This window comes from Pagrus major, chromosome 3 (genome assembly GCF_040436345.1).
Source record: "Pagrus major chromosome 3, Pma_NU_1.0".
In the NCBI taxonomy this organism is placed as follows: domain Eukaryota; kingdom Metazoa; phylum Chordata; class Actinopteri; order Spariformes; family Sparidae; genus Pagrus; species Pagrus major.
Genome location: NC_133217.1, coordinates 7,090,369 through 7,113,633, shown reverse-complemented (window position 1 = coordinate 7,113,633; position 23,265 = coordinate 7,090,369). Strand labels below are relative to the sequence as shown.

Below are 23,265 nucleotides of genomic sequence, written 5' to 3'. Positions count from 1 at the left end.
TATTTTCCAATAAACAATAGCTGCGAAATACTCATATTTGCTTCCTTTCTGAGTATGATTGCATCTTCACAGGGTCATTGGTGAAAATGACTAATGTCAATTCAATGCTCCAAAATGTGCACTTTATTCAATAGATAAGTGGAATAGCCAGTAGTGCTTTATATTAAGGTCCTTTTAATAGCATTAGTTAATGGGTGATAAGGCCCTTTAAGTCTTTATAAGATAATGATGTGTTAATAAGACTATATAAGTGTTATTTTTGGACTATACAACATGTATAAGCACGTACAGGAAACGTTGCTCTTGTTGTGCTTATCTATGTCAGTGGACTCCATTTCTAAACTAACTTAAGCTACTGTTGCTCTCTGTTAGCGGAGCGGAGAGCGGCGCTGAGACGAGGCACTCGAGAGTGTGCAAAAAAGTCACATCCTTTTGACTGTCACGGAAAATCTGACCCGAGTCCTTCGCAAAGACATCCACAGTCCAGCAGCGTTAAGCAACTTTTAAAAGTCGCCCACGGGCTCGTATAGGCAACCGAGAGAGACGGGGAAGGTCTCATATTTCATGTCGTGTTGCATCCTGCTCACATATGGCCAATAAACAAGTGATTAATACATGTACTACTACTACAAACTGTTACAAAAAGACTCCTTTAAGAATGTCAATAAAAGCCTTACATGTTTCTTATAGTTATAGTGAATTATAAAGGTTTCATTAACCCTAACTAGGCATTGTTCCCTCTTCAGACCTGTTACCTCTACAACAGCGATGGAGTTAACTGTTAATAAATGCATAATAACATTTGAGGGCTATTCGTCTGAAGCAACAAAACGCTGAGTTAAGGTTTAACAATGACATAATAGGGAATCTAGATAGATTAGGTAGAACGTTTGTAATGTGATTATAAATATATGAAAGAAACTCAAGAGGCTTGTATTAGTGTTCTTAAGCAGTACAACTGGTAACAAGGTTCTTATAAATAGATAGATAAATAGTGTGACATGGATGACGTATTTTTGTAGGCTAACCTGGAAGTTAGCACAATCCTGTTTCCCCCGACAAGAAGCCTATGGGATTTTTCGCAATACACAACCACCAAAGGTCTACACTATACTGTACTGTACATACTGAACTTCATATTGATCAGTCTACAAGTTGGACGGTTAGAGTTGTTTGCGACGAAAGTCAACCTGTAAAGACGGACTATAGTGAGAAGATGAGTCAACTAACGCTTATTTCAAGAACCTTGATATAAAACTTTACCAGATATCCTTTCAGAGTAATAAATTGTTTACCAGTTACACCTTTTTTGATGCAAATGCAGTAGCAAACCTCTATGTCAGTGTTTTCAGCCCCTTGCATACGTGTTCACCCCCGACACTGCCAGAAATGTCAACGTGCCGGGAGGCAGTCAGGCATCACCTCCTCCCAAACCCATAACTCTCTGCTTCCAGACAACGATTTAAGCCCTTTCTGTCCTCCTTTGCTACTTTGCAGCCCGCAAAACCGTCTCTGAAGTATTTCCGCAAAAAAACAAAATGAAAAAGACACATTCACGGCTTTATTTGGCTTAAAAACACTTTGAAGACTTTATTTTTCAACTATTTATCACTTAAGAGTACAGATAGACCTTTGCGTTCATCCCCTCCAGATTCATTCTCCTAGATAAATCAAAGCAGGAATGTTCTGTCGGGCTTTATTGTCTGTCCTGCTGATGAGGTTTACTACACTGCAGCCCGGAGCAATGTCTAGCTCATTTTGGGAAGCTTTTGTTTTAAATTAAGTAAATTTTTAGGTATACAGATGAAACACACACACACACACACACACACACACACACACACACACACACACACACACACACACACAGAGAGAGAGAGAGAGAGAGAGAGAGAGAGAGAGAGTGTACTGCTGCTTCTGTACAAACTCTGATCTGAAGATCTGTAGTAGATTTATGGGTTAAGGTAGCCTGGATTCACCTCAAGCAGACTTTTAAAGTTTAGTTTTTTTCTCCTGTTTTAATTTTGTGAAAGTTAAGCCACTGTAAACTTTAATCATGACTAAATTTCTGAGATTACTGATGAGATTCCATGTTTTAACCTTTCTCAAAGGTCAAAGTCTGAACTATTGCTATGAGATCAGATGAAGGCTTCTTTTTCAACTCTCTGCGACCTCTCAGACTATCTCCTTCTTCTATCGCTCTTTCATCAGACAACTGTCACCAAACTGAATTAATTAGTTAGATATTTCTTTGCTTCTGCCTCCTGCGGCAGCTCCAAAGTAAATAATTCCACAGAATTATCTTCCAATCAGTCACTGATTCTCCCAGTTGTCTCTGCAGTCATTATTATTATTATTATTAATTGTCTGGGGTGATGATGGTGAACATCTGTGTGTGGGATGCTCAGTTCTCCGCAGGCTGTCGGAATCCAGACCTCCTCTGGCCCCTTAACTCCTTGGCTTATTCCCTCGCCAGCCTTCGCTGCCTTGTCTTCCTCACTTTTTGTCATCTTTCTTTTGTTATCTTACAACACGTCCACAGCTCCTCTCTCTTCTGCCCCCCTGTCTCTCGCTGCTCTATCGAATTCACGGCGAGCATGCGCACATGCACGCATAAACATATGTCAGCAAAACAAAAGCCTCTCTTGGCATCCGGGGAATTTTTCATTCGCTGCTACCTGGAGAGAGTACAAAGGTACAAAGCAGAGCTGTGCATGCCATGTGAGTGCATAGAAAAAGACTATAATAAGCTCTTGGCATGAGGATGCAGCATTTTGACTTCTGCACATTGCACTTTCATTTCATATCATAAAACAAAGGTGGTCATGGATAAGTCAGACTACAACCAACAGAAGAAAATGTATGAAAACTGCAAAATAAAACTTAAAATAACTGCAATATGCATTCAAACCCTAAACTTTCTGTACAAAGTACTTTCTAGAAGTCTGCCTTCTAACAAGTGTTGTATAAATACAGCTATTGAAGGTACCCAGTGGAGTTTTTGTTTACATTTGTGCATTGTGAGAATCCTTGAGGTCTAACCAACGTGTTGAATACAGTTTCTTCCACATAAAACATTTGCTGAGCTGATTTTAGTCGTGATCTTTGTTCACATGCATGAAAACAAACACAGACCTTCTCTGAGAACGAGAGACAGGTATAAAAGTACACAATTATTTTTGTTTTCAGAAATCTTAACGCAGAAAAGTTGCATAATATATGTTTAAGTCAATTAAATTAAATAATATCATACAGTCAACTGAAATATATTCTCAAAATATCATCATTCCTTCTAAGATGGGGGAAAAATTTGAGCATTGATTGAAAGATTAGTTCAACATTTTGTTTGCATGGTCACTTTCTTGGCGAGTTAAAAGACAAGACTGATACCACTGTCACACTTGACAGGTGTTGTTTCTTCTCATCTAACTTTTGGCAAGGAAGCAGGTATTTCCTTTAAGATTTCGCTGTGAGGCAAGCCAGTACAGTTTACGTAAAAGCAGAATCAGACAACTGTTCATATTCCCACCTCCTAGCATTTCCATGTGGTATTTAACTGTCGGTGCTGCTGTCATAAAGACTGCGTTAGCAACATGGCTACCGCTAATGGCCTGGCTTCTGTCCAAAACAAAAAACACTCAAAACACCCGATTTTTGACACTGTAATCAGTATTTATTCTGGAATCATACGTTAAGGCAAACATTTTTTATTCATCGCATATCCTAAAATGTAAAACTGGTTCTCTGCATTTGACCCATACTGGAGGAGGATATCATGCTCATTCTGTTACAGTGTTCATTTACAGGGAAGTAGTTAGCGACTTAGTATTTTCCCAATTATGACTAGCTATCCAGAGACCTCATTATACATCTAGTACAATCTGTACAATTGTACATCTGAAGGTTGGAACTCCTACACCACGAGACCTGTAAGAGCTACCCATGTTACCCGTGCCTCTCTGGCTGTAGTGGGTAGACAAAAGGTGAGTGGGCAGAGTGGAGCTGTGGCACAGGCACCATCTGTCTGGGTCAACACGCTTTCACAGATCGTCGAGGGAGCAAAAGTTAAAAGTTCAAACACAGCCGTCAATTCCAGTTCTCTCCTATAAGTAGCAATTGTTGCCCTTGCAGCTCCAGACAAGATGTGTTTAGTCCCTGTGAAGGCTTTCCGGTCCTGCGGAGGCAGTGCAGCAGCATGGCGCGGAGCAACAGATCAGTAAACGGAGGGGATGCTGGCTGTGAAATAAATGGCTCGGCAGGGTGTTCAGGAGCAGGCTGTAAGGCATAATGACCAAGCTGCTCCCCACGGAGAGTTGATTGTGTGTCTGGGGCTCAGTGCTGCTGTTGTCTGGTTTCGAAGGGACGTGATGGTAAAGGAGTGCTCCTCCAGTTTGAGTTGTTAGCAGTGCAGTTGGTCTTCCTCACACCCACAGAGGGAATAAATTGCCATGTTAGGGTTCCTCTGCAATATTGAAATACATTGCGGGGTGTTCAAGTTTTAGTAATCACTGCACCAGTGGACCAGTTATCACATCAACTTCTAATTAGATGATTAGAAATTATTAGAAATGAGATGAATAATTGTGTTTCAATATAGGTTTGAGAGGGCATTTGATGCCTTTTTGGATGACAGACTTAAATCTAACACTGATTGAAGTGTTGTGCTCGCTGAGGTTTAATAAGTAACCACTTCCCATAGTTTAAAAAAATGCTTACGGGAAACAGTTTCTCAGTGCAACACCACTGTCGTAAATGCAAACGGCTTCTCATAGGTTTCTGTAACAATTTGTCAGATGTTACGTTACATGCTAACAACAAACAAAACTCGGCACAACATGTCTTGGAAACTCATGTCTAGAAGTAGACATGCATGCTCAGACGAAGTTCGCGGTTGGAGTCCGTGTTTAAACATCTGTATGTGTAAAAACCACTGGATATTTTTTAAGGGACCATGGTGTTTCAACATTTGTAAGTGTCGCACCAGTAGATATTCTTAAGGGGACCTCGAGACAATTTCCAGACGTTTTTTGTGGCGACAAAAAACTGATAGATTGGAGGGGAAGTTGGGCATTCTGCAGCCTGGTTTGTGGAGATGCAACAGGTATTTTAAGCCAAAACAAGATGTTTTCTGTTTTGTGCCTAAACCTCATCATTGCAAGATAAAAAAAAAAAGGAAAATAATGGAAATAAGCCTTGGACTTATTCATGACATTTGTTGGACGTGTGTGATTTGATGTCCTGATTCTTGTACACTAATGAAACATGATAAAGATGGAGGTGGCTGCCTATCTGTCCTACAGTTTCTCCATAAATCAAGTAATAATCTGATTTCCTAAGCCGTTTCTCTCATAAAGGCTTCTTTTGGGGTTGATTACACAACCTGTGTTGCGATTTCATTACCATAAATTGCGAGTATGGCACCATACGCACATTTTCCATATTAAAAAGTAGGGCTGTGTATTCTTGGCCCCGGCTGAGGCGAGTGCACGGATTAGCGCTAATACTTTTCATCTGGTAGAGAAGCAGATGATCTTTTCATTGGCTGCTCAGACTGTCTGGACAGCGATGGGTGAGCTAGAGATCTGCCTGGACAGAGATGAGTCTTCGTGATCTCTTAATAAAGATATCAGTGAATCACGTCAGTAGAGAAATAGACGTGTCCCGGCTACTGTTCCACCAAAAAAGGCAATGTGTTCATCCATGTTGATGTCTGTTCTCATCACTTCTTTGTGTCTACACATGCATCCTAATTTTTCTGGCTGCTCACTCCTATTTTCATATTAATCAGTCAGTTCTATTCTGTCCTTTCTCTGTGCCTGTGATAATAAGTTTCCCTCTGTCTGCATCTGACTCGTGGATAGTCAGGGGTGGCATGAAATGACGGTGTGATGGATTTGTCCATTAAAGCAAGCTGAGCTGAAACCTGTGGAGTCCCTCTGGCTGTCTATCTGTTTCTTTCCCTCCTTCTCTGTCTTTTTTTTTCCTTTTTTTCCCTTATAACTCACAAAAGCACTCTCTCACACAAAACGCACCACTCACTATTTCCCTGCTGTGAGGCAACAGCTCTAACATTTAGTTGCTTTTAGCCAGAATAATACACCTTTTAGGTAAACAGAAGTGATCTTATTATTAAAACAGTGAGTCATTACAGGTCTGTATGGTTCACTTAGTAACAGAGCGCTCATACCTACAACACAAATCCCTAACTTGTATTAAAAGTGCATGCCTGTTTCTAAAAAACATATGATGTTAGCTGCAGCCTATGTTGGATTTTCTGTAATAAAAACTGTAATAAAATCTGATTCATTTATTTGTAATAAAGCTTAACTGCTCTATATCCTTGCACACGCAATATGGCAACGACCCCAGTGAGAACATACAAAGCGACGAGTATTTGTGAGAAAAGTTAGCTAAATCAAGAACTGTCTGACGGCTTTACTCAAGGGTCTCGCCCGAAAGTACAGGTCTGTTTCACAGCTGAGGTGCCCTGCTGAAGTCATCTGTTTTCAGTGGGTGATACAGACAACACCCAAGCGTTACCAAATGCCCTCTGTAGCCTCAATATGCCAGTGGGTTGCCATGGACACTTTCTTGGATCCTCACTGACAGAAGGTCCAAATGGATGTTACATTAGCTGCGTTGCCATGTAGGAAAAGGTAGATGCAAGTTTCTTCCCTGCACTCCGCCAAGTAAGACATGCCTGTTGGAATGAGAGTTGGGAAAGCAAATGACATCATGACTAAGTATCCAATGTAACCCAATATTAGCAGAACATTTATTAAGCAGGACCTGAGAATGGAGGTGATATGGAGGCAGGTTTGTTTTAAAGGACAAGTTCACTCAAAAATGAAAATTCAGTCATTATCTACTCACCCACATGGAAAGTCAGTCGAGGTTTCATATTCCCCAGAATAAAACAGCGTTGCAGCATTCTCCTATACAGCTGAAGTAGTCCAGTGTAATTTAAGTCTATTGAAGCCCTCAGATCCCAAACTGAAAACAATCAATATTAACACCCTCAACGGGCGCTCGAGTAACCTATCAGATGGGGTACATGCAAACACTTTTAGCTTAGTTGCTAGAGTGAAGATTTTGGCTTATAAAAGGGTGTAAATAACATCTTTTTAAATCAATTTGAGATCTCTTGGCGTCCAGAGACTTGGATTAAAACGAATGAGCTGTATAGAGCTTTTTTCCAAGATGTTTTTTTTACATTTTCAAAAACATCCCCATCTACTTCACTTGTTTAGGAGATTGATGCAATGCTGTTTTTCTGTGAAGCTCCAGAAATTTTTGTGGACTATGAAACACCTGACTTTCCATCAGCATGTGGGTGAGTCGATAATGACTGAATTTTCATTTTAGGATGAATTTATCCTTTAAAAAAAGTTGTGTGTAGGCAATAAGCCCTATGTAAATATATATAAATATATATATATATATATATATATATATATATATATATATATATGAGGCTGGACACTGGAGCATAGTGTCATAAGACTTACTTGCTCAAATTAAAATTTGCATTCATCTAATAATTGACTTGCTTTCGGAGCAACTGTGCAATCTCATTTTGCAAGAGCCACAAGAGTCTCAGAAAAACCTCAAGGAATAAAAGATAAACACAATCATCAGCTCTATCCGCATGCAGCACCGCTCCAGCTCTTATCTTCAGCAGTCAATTATAAATACTCAATTAGTCATTCTGGAGAGGCTGAATGAGCCTGACCCCTGATGAGTATTAATCTAATTTCCTTTTTTTTAAAAATGAAATTCACTGTAGCTCCATCCCCCAGTGATGAATGTTCTCCACTTTGCTTTGTTTGTTTCCCTGCAGACAAACAGGAAAATGGTGAAAAGAGGCTGATTGAAACGCCAAGAAATATAATTAGATATTTGCTGTGCTGTGTGCACTGTTTAGTCTCAAAGGAGCGGAGTATGCAGACGAATAATGAATAACTAATCAGCTACATCTCCTCTGCAGGGAGGCGTACTCTAACTTCTCCTTTACAGCAGCGCCATCTTGTGAGCTGTCTTTTCACTTGACGGATGTGACGTCACTTAAGTTTGTACCAATCAACAGTCGCGGCTCAAAATTCGAACGTCAACTCACGGAGAGGGTCGAAGAGGCTGCGATAGAAATGGATCATTTCGCTGTCACAAACGCATTTTACTGAGGAGATAGTTTACACACCGAATAGCTTTGACAATAATCATTTACCGGTAAGTTTAAATGTTACGTTGCCTTTCAGTTATAAAGCCAGACTGCAGCTACTGAAGGGAGCTTGTTAATATGCACGACGTTGCTGTTAAATAGCGTGCTAACCCAGCTAGCGCGTTAGCTTGCTCTTGTTTTGCTCAGGTTTATCACGTTGCTACACTGCTGAGAAGATGAATAATGTAAAAAAAAGAAAAAAGAAAAAGAAATAATAAACATTTGTACTACTTAAAGATCCGGGGCCATGGTGAAAGAAAGGGCTCAGAAGAAGTCCTTCCAGCAGAGTCTGGAGGACATCAAGGAGAAGATGAAGGAGAAGCGGAACAAACGGCTGGCCAGTGCCTCAGCTCCCAGCAGAGGACGGTCCAGAATGATCAACAAAAGCAGCGGTATAGATATGATCATGTTTACCTTTACCTGTTGGACTTTACATACAGTTATCGTAACGTAATGCAAACTATGATGATAATAGGCTTAAGTGGTGTACTTGTTATTACAAAAATTATCACAGGGATGGATGCAGATGTGCCTTAGATGTTGATACTAAGATGAAGAAGTTAATATGTTTCCATGTTTTCTCTCAGTGGCTAACTCCACCCACACCCTCCTGATGGGTGTCCAGCTGAATAACAAGTCGCTGGCTGTAGCCCTGCAAGCTGAAAAGGAAAAAGTGAGGCAGACCAATGCAGTGATCCTGCAGCTGAAGAGGGAGCAACAGGCCTTGTTCCTCCACCTGCTTCTGCTCAAGAGAAAGCTCAAAGAGCAGGAAGCTCTGGCACTGCATGCTTCTGAGGTATATATATAGTGATCCTGATACCTGTGATCTGTGTTTATTTGTTGTGTCGCTAATCATAACTAACATCCACATGATTTTGAAGTACTCCATGCCATAGTAAAGGAAACATTTTACTTCTTTGCGTGTTGCTGTAGATTAAACCTCCAAGCGTCTGTGTTGAATCTCAACCGCAAGTGAATTCTGCAAGGTAAAGTTTTTAAATAAAAATTCATCACATAACATTTCATGACGACCTTATCCTTGGTTGTGAGATAAGAATGATTTATCAGAAATCCAGGATACATTACCTCTCAATTTACAGGAGGAAGCGGAGCAGCCAGAACCGTGATGAGCCTGTGGTGTGTGAAGCTTCACCAATTTGTGCAGGTACACACACACACACACACACACACACACAGGGGATTCACCATAAAAGTATTGTTAAATGAGTATTTTCATACAATTGTATTTATTAATTGAGTTGATAGATAAACATTTTGCCAAGATGTTTTTTCTTCGACCAATCCACAAAACAAAATTAAATATAGGCTGCTGTCAAGTAATTTAAAAAAGAAAAAAAAAAATAGTAAAAGAATGGGATGCACTGAAAAATCTGCTCAACATTGGTATCAGCCAATATATCCCAAGGAGGACTGGAAGCTCCAAATTTTGTATTTCATCACCTCGCCAATCAACTGAAGTATCTCACTAAATGGCTCAACCCATCCAAATACTTAGAAACTGAACAAGCTCAATGCAAAGACATACCATTATCAGACCTCCCATTTATCAGTCAAACCATCAAGCAAAACCACTGTTTTCAAAACAGAACCATAACCTCAACTCTGACAGCTTGATGAAAGCACTTCACATCACTACCTCTATGGGTGCCCTATCACTCCACTCACCAATTTTGAACAACTCTGACTTTTGTATCAATAAAAAGGCATTAAAACTTCACTTTCTAGATAAAAGGAAGAATCGCACATTTACACCATATTATTATTGTAGGCGATAATTTAGCTTTGCTGACAACAGTCGGCCTATCTGCAGAAAAGATGGCATTCACTGATAGCAGTGGCTGGTGTTTATCTGTTGCGTTACATCAATTTTGTGCTGACACATTCATGAGCTCGTGACATCTGCCAACAAAGCCTAGTTGTTTTCCTGGCACAAAAAGGGTAATCGACGACTACAAAATTGACATTGCAATGACAAAACAAAAATTGGTATTGGCTATAGGACAGATTGTTATTTTAGACATTGGTATCAGCCCTGAATTTCACAATCGGTTCATCTCTAGAAAATAATGACTTTTGCACATTTTTTTTTCATGGCCGATGTTGTATACTAGCCCCCTTCTCTTTAAACTATTGCTTACATTCGTCTTAAAAACTAGATTGTTGTAATTATAATATTAATGATGTCCTCTTCTTCACAGACCCTCAGCCATCTGAAAAGAATGCACGATCTGAATGTAACAAGCAGGTCACCTTGCCATCTACAGTGGGTGTGAGGCGTCGTCATGCAGACAGAAGTAGCAGGAGGAGGTCTGAGCGTGTGCAAGAAACAAGGTCATTGAGTGAGGGGGACCCTGTCACAGGCTTGGGTGCTTTAATAGCGAGTCCTATTCTCAGTGACGATGGAAATCAGAATAAGCCACCGCAAGGAGCAGAGCCAGATTTCACGGACACCGTTGACATGGAGGAGTGTGAGCATTCGACTCCTGAACCTGCTCCACCCAAAAAACAGCAGCGGCCCAGCAGGAAACAAGCCCAGCAGCAGCCCCGCACCAAACCAGAACCGGCTGCACGGAAACCAGAGAGAGGCCGCAAAGCAGAGCGAGCCCCTTTAAAGAAACCATGGGAGAATCCCAAACCCAGGGCCCGCTCCAAGAGTCGGGACCGGTCAGCCACACGGGTCAAAACGGCACCTCGATCACAGGGGAATAACCTCAACACCTCTCTGGGATTTAATGACACGTTCGACTTTGACTGCGAGGAGACAGTTCACGTCACGCCGTTCAGAGCCAAGGCGGAAGACAATCAGCCTGCCACTCCCATCAGCGAAGAGACTCTGCAGAGAGGCCGAGCCCAGACTGAAGCTTCCCCTGTGGCTCCCATACAGATTGAATCCAGCTTGTCCTCTCCGTCCTCTGAATCCGAGGACAGCCTTTATGTCCCTCAAAAGACTAGAAGGAGACAGAATTCTCTTGACACGAACAAAGGGATCACCACTCGTAGAGGCCGACCCTCTAAAGTCGTCACACGGAAAGAAAACATCCCTCCAAAGCAGGAGATCTCTGGTGAGTTTTTAGGTTCTGCTTTCTTAACCTCATGTTTATCCTGTCGTTATCTTTATTAGAAATTGAATTGTTGCAATCAAACAATTATTTTCATTGTTTTGTAGTCTTTAGAGAGGAGTCAACTCCTAAGGCTGTTGAGCCTGAAAAAGAAGAGGCTCATCTGCATCCTTCCCCTGACCCCAGCTTTTCTAACAGCCCTGACCTGGTGAAACTAGGACAACAAAATCCCCAAGGTGAGTAAATGATCAGGAACATGTTGACCTTGTGTTTCCTATAATGTTATTTATAGTCCTCGGATTCTAATGCCACAAAGGAGAGTTAAAAAAAAAAAAACATTGCGCAGATATGTATATGTATATTGCCTTTACATACCATTTTCCATGGTGCAGTGTCCATTTGTGAACTCTGTATTAATGCACTTGTTTCAATAGGATGTTCATTCGAACCAAGCTGAGTATTCACTGGATTTCTCTGAGCTACTTGACGAAAATATTAATAACGCACCATTATTGTAAAAATGAAAAGACATGAAAGAGGTGTCATAGAGAAGTTCCTGCCTTCAGTCAGTGTGATACTAACATCCATCTGTTTGCCAGACATGTCAGACAAAGAGGTTTTTGTCTGTCCGTCATGTTCCTGTTGAATGAAGGAATTTCAGTCTTAACCAACTAATTGCGTCGTATTAAATTAACACAACACATGGCACATAATTAAGAATCTAATTTTTTCCCCCTGGTAAAATACTTTTCTGGCTTAATGTTTTCATCTTTAGTGCAATCCAAAAGCTGGCCTTGTGTTACCATCTTGTCTTACGACTTGTCTTACTTGTTTCAACTCCTTTGGCTAATGACTTATGATAATTATTTGTGAATTAAAGATGCTTGCGTGTGTTTTGTCCTGGTTTTTCAGATCCTCATGGAGGGGTTATTGAGAAGGATTGTTTGCCCCCTGTCAGCCCTCTGGTAGAAGCCGAGATGATCAGAATAGACAGCGTCCTGTCCAATTTTGGAGATTCGTCTGGGGAAGCTCCTTCTTTTGTACCCCATCAAACACCCCAGAGGGTCAAGACCTGCAAGAAACGTACGTTTTTTTCTATAAAATCTCACAGTAATAACTGAAAGACAAGAGCTTTATCAGATCAGTGAGCACTTGGGAGGCTCGGCCAGATCACACCATCACTATATTGTCACTTTTCTTTGTGTTGGTTTCATTGCACTCTGTCTTAGCTGCTCACTGGTGCACACACACAACTCCTGTTTTCTTGCTCTTGGATCACATCTTCCCCCACGTTTCTACAGGTGGGCTTGGTGTAAGGCCAGCGGGGCGGGGCTTGAGTCTGTGTGATGTGACCAATATGTCCCCTGCAGCCTATCGCAAGTTCTCCTGTGGTGGCTCACGCCCCTCCGACGCCAGATGCTCCACCCCTGTTCCTTCTCGCAAACGGCGCTGCACCATGGTGGTGGACTACAAGGAGCCCACACTCAATGCGTAAGTTCACATATTAACGCTGCTCTTATTGTATATGATTTAAGATGGGTTCAGTTTTGAATGTTAAACAGTCCCATTCTCATCTCAACAGGAAACTTCGGCGTGGAGACAAGTTCACAGACTTGCAGTTCCTCCGCTCGCCTATTTTCAAGCAGAAGTCTGGCAGTAGGAAGTCTGTGCAGTCATCAAGGAACTCCATGAGCAGCCAGCAGCCTTTCAAGAAATACAATGAGTCATTTGTTGGATGTCGCTGAGAGCAGCTACCTTGTTTGTCCTCTTTCAACCCTCACCGTTGGCTGGCATTGTCAGTTTTAATGTGATCGTTTTGTTTTTCACTCTCAAGGTCGTATTTCTTTATGTGATGAACTGTGATCACTTTTAGATGTAATTTATGTGACTTTGTTGGCTGCTTATTTTGCAGAGATTTTGTCTTTCTTCGTTTTATCTGTCCATTATCGCTAGCTAAATGTAGTGATTGCTTTTATATGAAGATGTCCAGATTTTCCAATTATATATGTCACCATCTTCATCTTCTCGTTTTTATTGAGATCCTGAATATGAGTGTATATTACTGTGATTTAATAAATTCCACCTTGTATCTTTGTCCAATGTATTTTCTACTGTGTGATGTCACAATACATTTAATTTGCTCTATTGCTTCATATACTTTTATATTAATGATTGCAGTAGAATTACCATGAAATAAACTAATGAGTTTGATTGGAGGAGAGTCTTGTTTATCCTGAAAACCCTTAAAATTATTCGCCAACTATTTTGATAATCGATTAATCGCCAAGTCTTTTCTTAAAAAAAGTCAAAATTCTATGCTTCCAGCTTCTTAATGTAAATATTTTCTGGTTTCTTCACGCCTCTACAACAGTAAACTGAATATATTTGGGTTGCAGACAAAACAAGACATTTGAGGACATTGTCTTGGTGTTTGGGGAAAGCTGGTTCACATTTTCTGACATTTTATAGACCAAACAATTAATTGATTAATCAAGAAACTAACTGATTAATCAACAATGAAAACAACTGTTAGTTGCAGCCTGAAAGGGGCTCTGTGGAGAGAGAGACACTCGAGAACGGGCATAAAGTCACATCCTTCAAACTGTCACAGAAGTTCCAACCTGAGTCCTTCACAAAGAAATCCACAGTCCAGCAGCTTTAAACAACTTAAACAAATCATCCACAGGCTTGTATAGGCAACCAAGAGAGATGGGGAAGGTCTCATTTTTCACATTACGTTACAATAAAAAAGGGATTAAAACTTTGTGGGACATTGAGCCCCTTTAAATGTCCTTGTGATGAAAAACTACAGACACTGCGTTAGCCTCACTTCTCTTTTATTCAGTCTATAAAATAGGCTAATACTATGTCGTTAAAACCAATTGTACAAAGAGCATGAAATAATTTTTCCAGACATTTTACAAAATGTAATTTGTTTCCTAAAGTTTGAAAAGTACAAACACCTTTTTACAAAACAGCAAAACTACATAGTATTGCACAATCTTTTCATTTATCTCCAAAGTATAAAGTTATCAATCTCCATCTGCAGGACAAAAATAAGAAAGAATAAATTAAGACCTTGTCTTTAGCATAATTCATTTAAATTACAGCACATAAATAAGAATAAACTCTAGATAACTGAATTAGTCCTTAGTCAACAGCGGTAATTTATATGTCAAACAAAAGAAGACGCTCTTATTCATGTTAACTAATACTTGGAAAAATAAAAGTGCATTTTGATAGTCAAACTGCCCTATGTGGCTTATTGGGAAAAGAGGATTATTTTTTAGTTCTGAAAATGAAAATATATGTTATATACATATTTAAAATATACAGTGGGTATAAGTGCTTTAAAATAATTCAAATCTGTACAAATTTAAAGTACGTATTCCTCTTTTGGCAGGATGAACTCATCACAGACAAACGTTGACCTCACTGATGCCGTGCACGCTCACAGGAACAGAGTTAAACTCTCAGTCGCGCTCCTAACACTGGTCTAATGACTTAATACACTGTAAGATGCGGTTACTGCTCATGACAACTCCACCTGAGTCTACTGAGAGGCTGAGGCAGGCGGCTGGAGAAGGCAGGGGGATAAAAGTGGGAGAATAAAGAAGAGAAGAGATGGAGAGAGACAAAGTAATAAGGTGTGTGTGGTGAATCTCCAATCAGCTGTCGTCCTGTGTCGCCTTTCAAAGTCGAACACAGAAATATCAACGGAGGCTTCCTGCCCTGTTCAATATGTGTTACTCTGACACCATCCACTGTCCTGTTTTTCCGTGGGACTCTGGGATATGTGATGAAATATGATGACACAATGTTTCCTTTGCGTAATGTCAGCAACAGTCTTGCAGGCCTTCAGCGAGGCCGTCCCTCGTGGCCTGTCATTCAGTGTAAATATCAGTCAGAGCTACTGATTCAGGATCTGGGCCAGTGTGCATCCAGCATTAAAAGAGTGCTGATTCTCACCTCTTACATTAAGATATGTGTTTCTGAAACCTATCCGCTCCAGAATCAGTAGTCCTATTCTCAGTGTAGCTGTCTTTATCATAACACACAACCTGACCTTCACCATGCCTAGTCTGAGGACATCCTTCGCTAAGGTGACGGGAAACCTCTTCCTCTCAGCTACTTCTCGATGAGGCCCGCTTCTTTGATCTTGGTGTAGAAGAATTTCTCCAGTAAGTTGGCGCACTTGTAGTACTCGCTCTCTGGAGGGTTGTATTCACGGCAGTTGGTGAAGATGCGCTGCATGTCGGCCATGAACAACTTGCGTGTCGTGTAGTACCTGCTCTTCAGACGCTCGCTCATGGTCTTAAGGTCTGTGAGGGGGAAAAAAAGGTGGATTCTATCATTTATACAGCTTTTGAAATTTTCATATAATTAATATGTTACAAGCATAGTCATTGCACTTATTCATTCACTTGCTCATTCACCGTGCTGCAACCCAAACCAACAGGCCCTTTGATCGATATTGGAATCACTAAAGCCCCCTGATCAGTTGCCAGTTGGCATGATGGCGCACTGGTTAGAGCACATGACTTCCAATCAAAGGTGAAAAGCCTAAAACTTGAATGAAGTCTAATTTGCTTATGTTTTTAATGTGTATTTAATTTATTATTGTGCTGTAGCAAGTCTGGTTTCAAGTAATTGGACCCAAAAACCAGCTTTTCCTTATTTCTAGACAGGGGATATATTTTGTGGACATTCTGGAAGCACGTTTAACTCCATCCTTATAAGCATACATCTGTAATGTGTCCTTGAACTTCATCTACAGCATCTCACTCATTAGATCCCTTCTTTTCAGAGTAGTTTTTAATCACTCATTATTGTGTATAATAAGGTTTGCTTAATCTCCTCTGCTTTAAATCCTCCCCTCCTGGCGTTCTGTATACATACCCATGGGGAAGCGAATGACTTGGTAGTACCCAGGTGCCTCTGTTTTCTTCACTGGCTCCATGAACGGCCAGGCGTTCTGGTGACTCTGAGACATAAAGACCCGTCTGGTGAGAATAAAGCATGTTTATGTGTTACAGGTGCTCTGCATGTTGATGTGACTCTGTCCCTCACCTTCACATGTTGGAGGATGGTCTTCAGAGTGCTGTACAGTTGATCTGGATCCTTCAGTTCCTTCCTAAAGCACAGGAAACACAAACAAGTAGACAGTGATGAAGTGTGAGACAAACTAATGGATGAAAGCTAAGATGACGGCTGTTAAAGTGTTTGAAAGAGTTTGAAATCCTGCTTCTTGCAATCATTGGGTGGAGCGATGCTAAGTTAGAGTCTTTAACAGTAGAGTCACACGTACCCTTTGCCCACAGGCTTCCAGCCAGTTTCACCTGTTTATATAAAGAAACCATGAATTAGTATCATATATCACACTTGAGATAAATGTGAGATATTGTGTGAGAAAGATATATTGCATAATGTAAAGCCAGTGGTCAATAAGTAGCGTACGTATGCCAGGAATGCTCTCAATGGGAATCTGCCGAACTCCTTCCTTAAAACAGGAAAGCCCTGGATAGACTTTTCTGATCTGAGCCTGCTTCCTCTCGATCAGCTTCTTGATGATCTGAGGGTAACAAATAAGAAAGGAATAAAAGATGCAGAGTGCAGGGACGGAAACAGAAAAGGAAACATTTAAACTAATGTATCAAAATGCAAAGAAAAACACACACACCTCCTTCTGTTTCTTGATAATAACAGAGAACTCGGTGTAGGGAATGCTGGGGTTGAGCTCGCAGCCCATTAGTGTGGCTCCCTCGTAGTCCTTGATGTAGCCCACGTATTTGGCCTTGGGAACCTTGATGTCCTTTGAAAAACCCTGGAGAGGGAGTTTTCTGTTATCTTGCGGCCGCATACACAAGGCCACGCAACTACTAAAACAGCTCACTTATTCATTTTTACAATCAGACTTTGAAACAAGCTGATTTACACTTCAAACAAAGGAAGTCATCCTAATTTAAATGGTAAACTCTGTACTCTTGTTTTTGGAAAGTTTTTTGTTTTAACAGGTCATGTAAAGGAGACATTCAGGAGAGAAAGAATAGTGCATCACTTTGATGGACACAACACGTTACCTGTTTCTTGAAGTAGCCAATGGCGTACTCGTCAGCATAAGTGAGGAAGTTGAGGATTTCATGCTTTATGTGATATTCCTTCAGGTGGTTCATTAGATGGGTCCCATAACCCTGCAACAACACAGGCAAAAAAGGCAACAGTTAAAACTGACCAATCAGATAGTGTGAAGTATTGCAGCTTCCAGCTTCCTAAATGTAAAGATTAGCGTCTTTTCTTTGTCATTTCTGACAGTTAATGAAGTGTGTTTGGCTTTTGAACTGCTGGCTGCACCAAAGAAGCGGCTTGAAGACGTAACTTCAGGCTCTGATGACAAATCTTTCATAATATTTGACATTTTATCGGCTAAATTATAAATTAATCAAGGAGCACGGTCCAGACCTGCTCAATTTGGAAAGTGTCATGAGATGACTTTTGTTGTGATTTGGCGCTTTACAAATAAAGATTGATTGATGATTAATTATAAATGGTAAAACTAATCGGCAGATTAATTGATAGTGAAAATAATCATTAATTGCAGCCCAGTCCAAGCTGAGAAACAAAGCGCTCTCACCTTGACCTGTTCGTTGGAAGTGACAGCACAAAACACAATCTCTGTAAAGCCCTGCGACGGAAACATCCGAAAGCAGATCCCTCCGATCACACGGCCGTCTTTGATCAGTGACAGCGTCTTGTGCTTCCTGTCAAACAGAAGAACTGTGGTCAGGATAAACCTCTTTTAAATTTCTGAATCTGACGATAAACTACGGTTACGGTTTAACACTCACGGATCAAAGACCAGCCGTGTGATGTACTCCTTGGGCATGCGGGGCAGCTGGTGAGAGAACACGTTCTGGAGGCCGACGAGCCACATCAGGATCCTCTTATTAGGCTTCTGGTTTAAGGAGTTACCAATAACGTGGAATTCAATCACCCCCCTGCGCTCCTCGAGACGGGCGGCCTCGTCGCGTGCAGAGTGAGCTGACAGCAGGCTGGTCTGCAGAGAAAGAAGGGTAGAAAATAATAAGGACCACTTACATTCTTTCTATTGTCTACTTTGCTGCACAGAAGGTTACTTCATTTCATGCTACTGTGGATCCAAATGAAAGAATGACTGCTCACCTCTGGAATGGCAGCAGGGTCCGCAATGGTTGACATGACTTCATTGATGAGGTCCATGGGGATGTCACCCACCACCCTGGGTCTCTTGTTTTCCTCATGGGGGAGAGGCTCCGACGGTTTGCGCTTTTCTCCGACTAGGATGCACGGACACAGAGTAACTCATCCTCATTACATGGCTCTTTTTACGCCTTGAGCAGTGTATCCAAATCCACCATACGAGGTCAGCTTACTGTGGATCTCATCTCCAGTTGTTGGCAGAACTGACTTACTTTCAGTGTGTTAGGAGCAGCTCTGACTGTATTTCACTTCTGTTTCTAGGCCAGATTTCAAGTAGGTATTTGAGGAAATGGGTCAGCTGCACTTTTTGGACATTCAGGTTGGAAAAGAAAAAAGATCTGTTTGACCTAATAGACTGACATAAAGAAGTCAGATGGAGGAATCTTGGTTAGCTACTGAGGGTCAGGTGCAAGTGCCACTTTTACACTTAAACATGGTTTAAATGCAAAACACAATGATAACTTTACCCTGATGCTCACTGTGTGCTGTGTGTGAGATGTTGTGCAATAACGTGAATGACTGCAACTTTATGAGTAATCGCAGGCTTTATTTTAATACCTGGGTTTGGCTCCAGGACAGAAGCTGTTTTCCTGGCGGGACTGACACTCCCACAGGTGGCTGGGTCGACTGACACAGGACTGGTGCTGTAGTACAGCGGCCTGGCCACAGGGGGCGCACTGATAACTACAGAGCAAAAGAAAAAAAAAGATGTTTATATATATCATATTCTCAAGGGACATTTCTCACACGGTCTAAAAATGGCTCAGGAGTCGGCTCGGAGGGTGTGTCTGTGAGGGTGTGTGTTACCTGTGTGGATAGGAATCTGCCCTCCTGACGCTCCTGCCAAGAAGTCTTGGCTCCAGATTGGGGAACTATGGCTGTACACCTCCTCCTCCAGCATAGACAAGAACCTGAGCCAAAGAAAATAAACAACAACCACGCCTTTACTATATTAAAAAAGGGTGTCATGCATCCATATGCAGTTTCTGTGGGAGCGAGCCTCTCTGCTGTGTGGCTAATTATATGTTAGTCTGAGTGTATCTGTGTGCAGTCTCAGGGTTTCCTGTGTGTTTGTTTTTCTCACTTGGGAAAGTGCGTGAGGATGAGTGTGCGTTTCTCAGGTGGCAGCTTGTCCTTCTCCTGTCTGGCCTGCTCCAGCAGCTGCTTCCTCATCACAGTGAACACCGAACGCAGCAACGTCCGGCCGAATATCTGAGTGGTCTCGTACCGGGGCAGACTGTCGCAGAACTGAGGCACATTGCAGTAGCAGAGCCATCTATGGTGAAGAGATAACTCAGGTTAAACACTGTGCCTGTGAACAGGTGTGGTGTATGTAAATAGGACACCTGGCAGGGCGCTGCTACCTGGTGTAGTTGGCTTTGTATCCAGCTGCATCATCGTTGGGAACCCTCTGGCGCCTCTGAGAGGGCGTCTCCAGCTGCCAGTAGTTGATCTGGTTGAGAAACATCTTGGCCAGCTCCATTATGGTTTGACGCTCCTTCGATGGCAGGTGGCTGAATTTGTACTGGACAAAATTGTTCACCCCCTATTTGGGAGAGACAAAATAAATAAATGGGACACACTAAAACACTCATTAGTGCTGCTTTTGTTTTGCAGCTGATGCACAAGTAATTACCTGCTCGATGCTGGGCTTTTCAAACGGAGGACTCTCCTGTGCTTCCAACATCGGTTTACCCATCTGCAGGATGGATTTCCTCAACAGCTGAAGAACAGGCAGAGGAGAGGGTGTGTTCACTTGTACACAGTGTGGGTTGTAAAATCCAGAGTTTTAATGCTTTGATTTCAAAAGCAGAGGCTTACTTTGAAGAGGGAGAAGTAGACCTGTTTCGTGTCAGCGTCCTCCTCTTTATGTACACACGTGTAGAGATACTCCACATCCAGGACAATACCAAGAAGTCTGTTCATTTCCTCCTCGGAAACATTTTCTAGATGGGTCACATGATCACCTGAGGAAAAAAAGAATAAATAGAATAAATCTGTCATTGTTATAAAAGTTCTTTAGTCATCAGAGTCAGTCAGTTAGTCATCATATATGTGGCGTACTTGCACCATTTAGCATTATTATCAACTCTAGCTTCTTTCCCACACTTGCTGACGTACCCAAAGTGTGGGAGCAGCTGCGGCAGGGCTCCTGCAGGTTGACCGTGTTGGACTGCTGGTCAGTCCGTGGAGGTGTAGGAGGGGGGTTCTGACTTTTCCAGCCATTACACTTGCAAGCTCCTTCAGCCTAGGGGGGAAAAAACACAGTTTAAATGAGTACAAGCAGGAATGAAAAGGAGGTTTAATCCACTTTATGTCAAATTATGCACTTTAATCTGTGCAATACTGATTCATATAGTGTTGTAATGTAAATGTACAACATATAAGAACTTTCATCCTGTTGAATTTATTCTAAAAAAAATAGGGGGCAGCATATCACCAGAATGCTGCTAACTACTGCTAACTGTAGCTAACGTTAGCTAGTTAGCTCAGTTAACTGTGCAGCTAGCAGTCCAAGTTAAAAGCTTGAAGCACCAGGAGAGTGTTGCTGTTTACACTGCTAGCACAGGAGCTTTAGACCAGGACGGGCCTGGGCTTGCAGGTTAGCATGCCAACTTCACTAGATATCTCTGAAGCACAACACATAGACGTCATAATGATAGTATGCTAAGATAGCACGCTAACCAGCTAGCCCTGGCCCGTCATGGTGCAAAGTTATCGCTGTAAACACCAACACTCCTCTGCTGCTCCAAGCTCCCAGTCTGGACTGCGAGCTACATGGCTAACTGAGCTAAATACCAAAGTTAGCGGTTACTATGGTGATGTGCTGACCCCCCTATTTGAGTAAGAATTCACAAGGCAGACAATTCCTACATATTGCACCTTTAAATGCTTGTATTGTACATATTCACATTCAAGAAGCTGGAATCAGGGATTATTTTGTCTTTAAAAAATTACTTAAATCGATTAATCGGCTATCAAAATAGTTGGCGATTAATTTAGTAATCGACAACTAATCAATTAATCGTTGCAGCTCCACATTCATAGTCTAATGTCAGTAGTAATACCCTGATTTCAAGGGTTTTATTTTACTTTAAAGGGAAAAACAAGCATAAATGAATTGTTTTCTTAAACCAATATAACTTCTCAAGTTAGTTGGTGCTTCATGACTGACTGGTGGAAGTTAATGTCCCTTGCCTTTTGACTACATCAGTGCCACTAAAGTAAACTGTGTGCAGCTGGCTCTAAACACAAGCCTTCATCGTCTTATTACAGGCCACAGCTGCATGTGACTCCACACATTTTAAGACGTGATCACGCAGCGCAGGGTCATGGAGATTTGTTTTGACTGACTCCGGACAGGGTCAGGAGGTGGGGTGAGGAGAAGGCCTGTCACCGTCAGCTGGAGCTGCCGCACTGAGCATGCGCCTTGAAACAACAACAAACTCCGCCCCCCCCCAGCAGCTGTCACCCTGTCAAAACAAAGACCCCGTCCCTCTCTGCGGATGATACACTGCATAAACCCAATAAAATCCTCTCTAAGTAACACGGTGCGTTGACAGACGGCACGGGGACACTGGAACATTTCCTGTAGAAAGGGTTAGACGGCGCGCAAACACACACACACACACACACACACACACACACACTGGGATGCAGCCCCTTGTGCACAGAGCAGCTACTCCCATCCACAAGCGCCAAGCCAATGTTTACGTTCACCAACCCCCCACCTAGACACAAACATAGTAATGTTGAACAAACGGCTTGCAGCTGGAAGACAAACGCTTCGACTCCTGCAGTAATAATAGCGCTGAGACGTGCTAGATTGCTGATATCGCTTTTTTAAAATAAGTGCTTCGTGCATGCAAATGAAAAAAATGAAGGGCAATGGCTTCCTTTGCTGCGCTTGCATTTTGTTAACTATTGCAACCAAGCCCAGGAAACACCACCGATAAAGGATCAACCCACAGACCCGCTGTGTTTAAAAAGTCTGCTATCTGCAGATGGAGCGTACTTTGCAGGATGAATACACTCCGAGTTTTTCCAGTTTCTTTGGCCGCGGTGAGGAGCGGAGTTGCGCCTTCTTCACGGCGATACGTGCGGATCCTCCAGCGGCGCCGGAGCCCTCCGTCCCCCCGGCTCCAGGAGCGGCCGGAACCAAGCCCGCTGCCCCGATGGCCGGCGAACCTTGCTGAATCCCAGCGCTGTCGGCCATGATTCACACCGAACCCCCGGACGGGACCCCCGGCCCGGGAAATATTCGCTCTGCCGTCAGCTCTATTCCACAAGCGGAGGATCAGACATGGCGCTCATCCTTATTTTCAATTTCTCACTGTAGGCCCATTTTCCTCCGCTAGGGGACTCAAATGGAATAGTCCAATTCCAGCACAATTCAGAGAGGAGAGGTCACAAAATGCAACCATTTGTAGCAAAATTTCAAGGTCAAATGTAACAGGCGGATCCATGTCTGAGCACAGTGTCTGGTGGATCTGGGTGACTTCATGGATCCTAAAGGAATAAGTGAAACTGATACTAATAACGATTAAACTTAATATCTCAGTATTACATTAAAGTATAGAAATACAATTCTTGCTCATTGAAGAATTTCTTAAGATCCCTGAAGACAGGAAAACATGGCACCTAATCAAATGCTGACATTATAGAGAAATTGTCAGGTTAAAGGTCAGAGATGAGCCAAAGGAAAACTTTTTCACCAACTGTCCACGTGCA

At 42.0% G+C, this 23,265-nt stretch overlaps 2 protein-coding genes across 3 annotated transcripts; one reads left to right on the top strand and one right to left on the bottom strand.

The window, feature by feature from the left end:
• The first annotated feature begins 8,117 nt into the window (after positions 1 to 8,117).
• Positions 8,118 to 13,393, top strand: sgo1 (shugoshin 1). Of its 2 annotated transcripts, none has more exons than XM_073463339.1 (10): positions 8,118 to 8,226; positions 8,456 to 8,610; positions 8,806 to 9,014; positions 9,152 to 9,204; positions 9,319 to 9,383; positions 10,438 to 11,301; positions 11,406 to 11,534; positions 12,211 to 12,381; positions 12,669 to 12,789; positions 12,881 to 13,393. In XM_073463339.1, the coding sequence occupies exons 2-10, from the start codon at positions 8,466 to 8,468 to the stop codon at positions 13,041 to 13,043; spliced, it is 1,920 nt and encodes a 639-aa protein (XP_073319440.1). In that variant the 5' UTR covers positions 8,118 to 8,226; positions 8,456 to 8,465; the 3' UTR covers positions 13,044 to 13,393. The 2 variants fall into 2 exon arrangements, with proteins under 2 accessions (XP_073319440.1, XP_073319439.1); XM_073463338.1 differs by having other exon boundaries at positions 12,600 to 12,789.
• Positions 13,394 to 14,118: 725 nt separating this feature from the next.
• On the bottom strand, positions 14,119 to 22,866 carry kat2b (K(lysine) acetyltransferase 2B). Its single transcript, XM_073463400.1, has 18 exons — positions 22,550 to 22,866; positions 20,656 to 20,782; positions 20,356 to 20,501; positions 20,171 to 20,257; positions 19,899 to 20,080; positions 19,619 to 19,810; positions 19,342 to 19,445; positions 19,093 to 19,218; positions 18,478 to 18,611; positions 18,144 to 18,352; positions 17,930 to 18,056; positions 17,379 to 17,489; positions 16,979 to 17,122; positions 16,756 to 16,870; positions 16,607 to 16,637; positions 16,369 to 16,432; positions 16,198 to 16,282; positions 14,119 to 15,620 (listed from the first exon to the last, which is right to left on the bottom strand). Exons 1-18 carry the CDS (start codon positions 22,748 to 22,750, stop codon positions 15,427 to 15,429), a joined length of 2,379 nt encoding a protein of 792 aa, XP_073319501.1. The 5' UTR covers positions 22,751 to 22,866; the 3' UTR covers positions 14,119 to 15,426.
• Between the last annotated feature and the right edge of the window lie 399 nt (positions 22,867 to 23,265).

What these genes read in the sequence shown, in the direction of transcription:
- sgo1 (XM_073463338.1), top strand. Translation starts at nt 8,466, where the DNA reads ATGGTGAAAGAAAGGGCTCAGAAGAAGTCCTTCCAGCAGAGTCTGGAG. An exon ending in AATGATCAACAAAAGCAGCG is followed by an intron (nt 8,611 to 8,805) that starts GTATAGATATGA and finishes GTTTTCTCTCAG; the next exon opens with TGGCTAACTCCACCCACACC. An exon ending in AAGGAGCCCACACTCAATGC is followed by an intron (nt 12,790 to 12,880) that starts GTAAGTTCACAT and finishes TCATCTCAACAG; the next exon opens with GAAACTTCGGCGTGGAGACA.
- kat2b (XM_073463400.1), bottom strand. Translation starts at nt 22,750, where the DNA reads ATGGCCGACAGCGCTGGGATTCAGCAAGGTTCGCCGGCCATCGGGGCA. An exon ending in CAGCTGCTCCCACACTTTGG is followed by an intron (nt 20,502 to 20,655) that starts GTACGTCAGCAA and finishes TTTTTTCCTCAG; the next exon opens with GTGATCATGTGACCCATCTA. An exon ending in TGAGAGCATTCCTGGCATAC is followed by an intron (nt 16,638 to 16,755) that starts GTACGCTACTTA and finishes TTATATAAACAG; the next exon opens with GTGAAACTGGCTGGAAGCCT.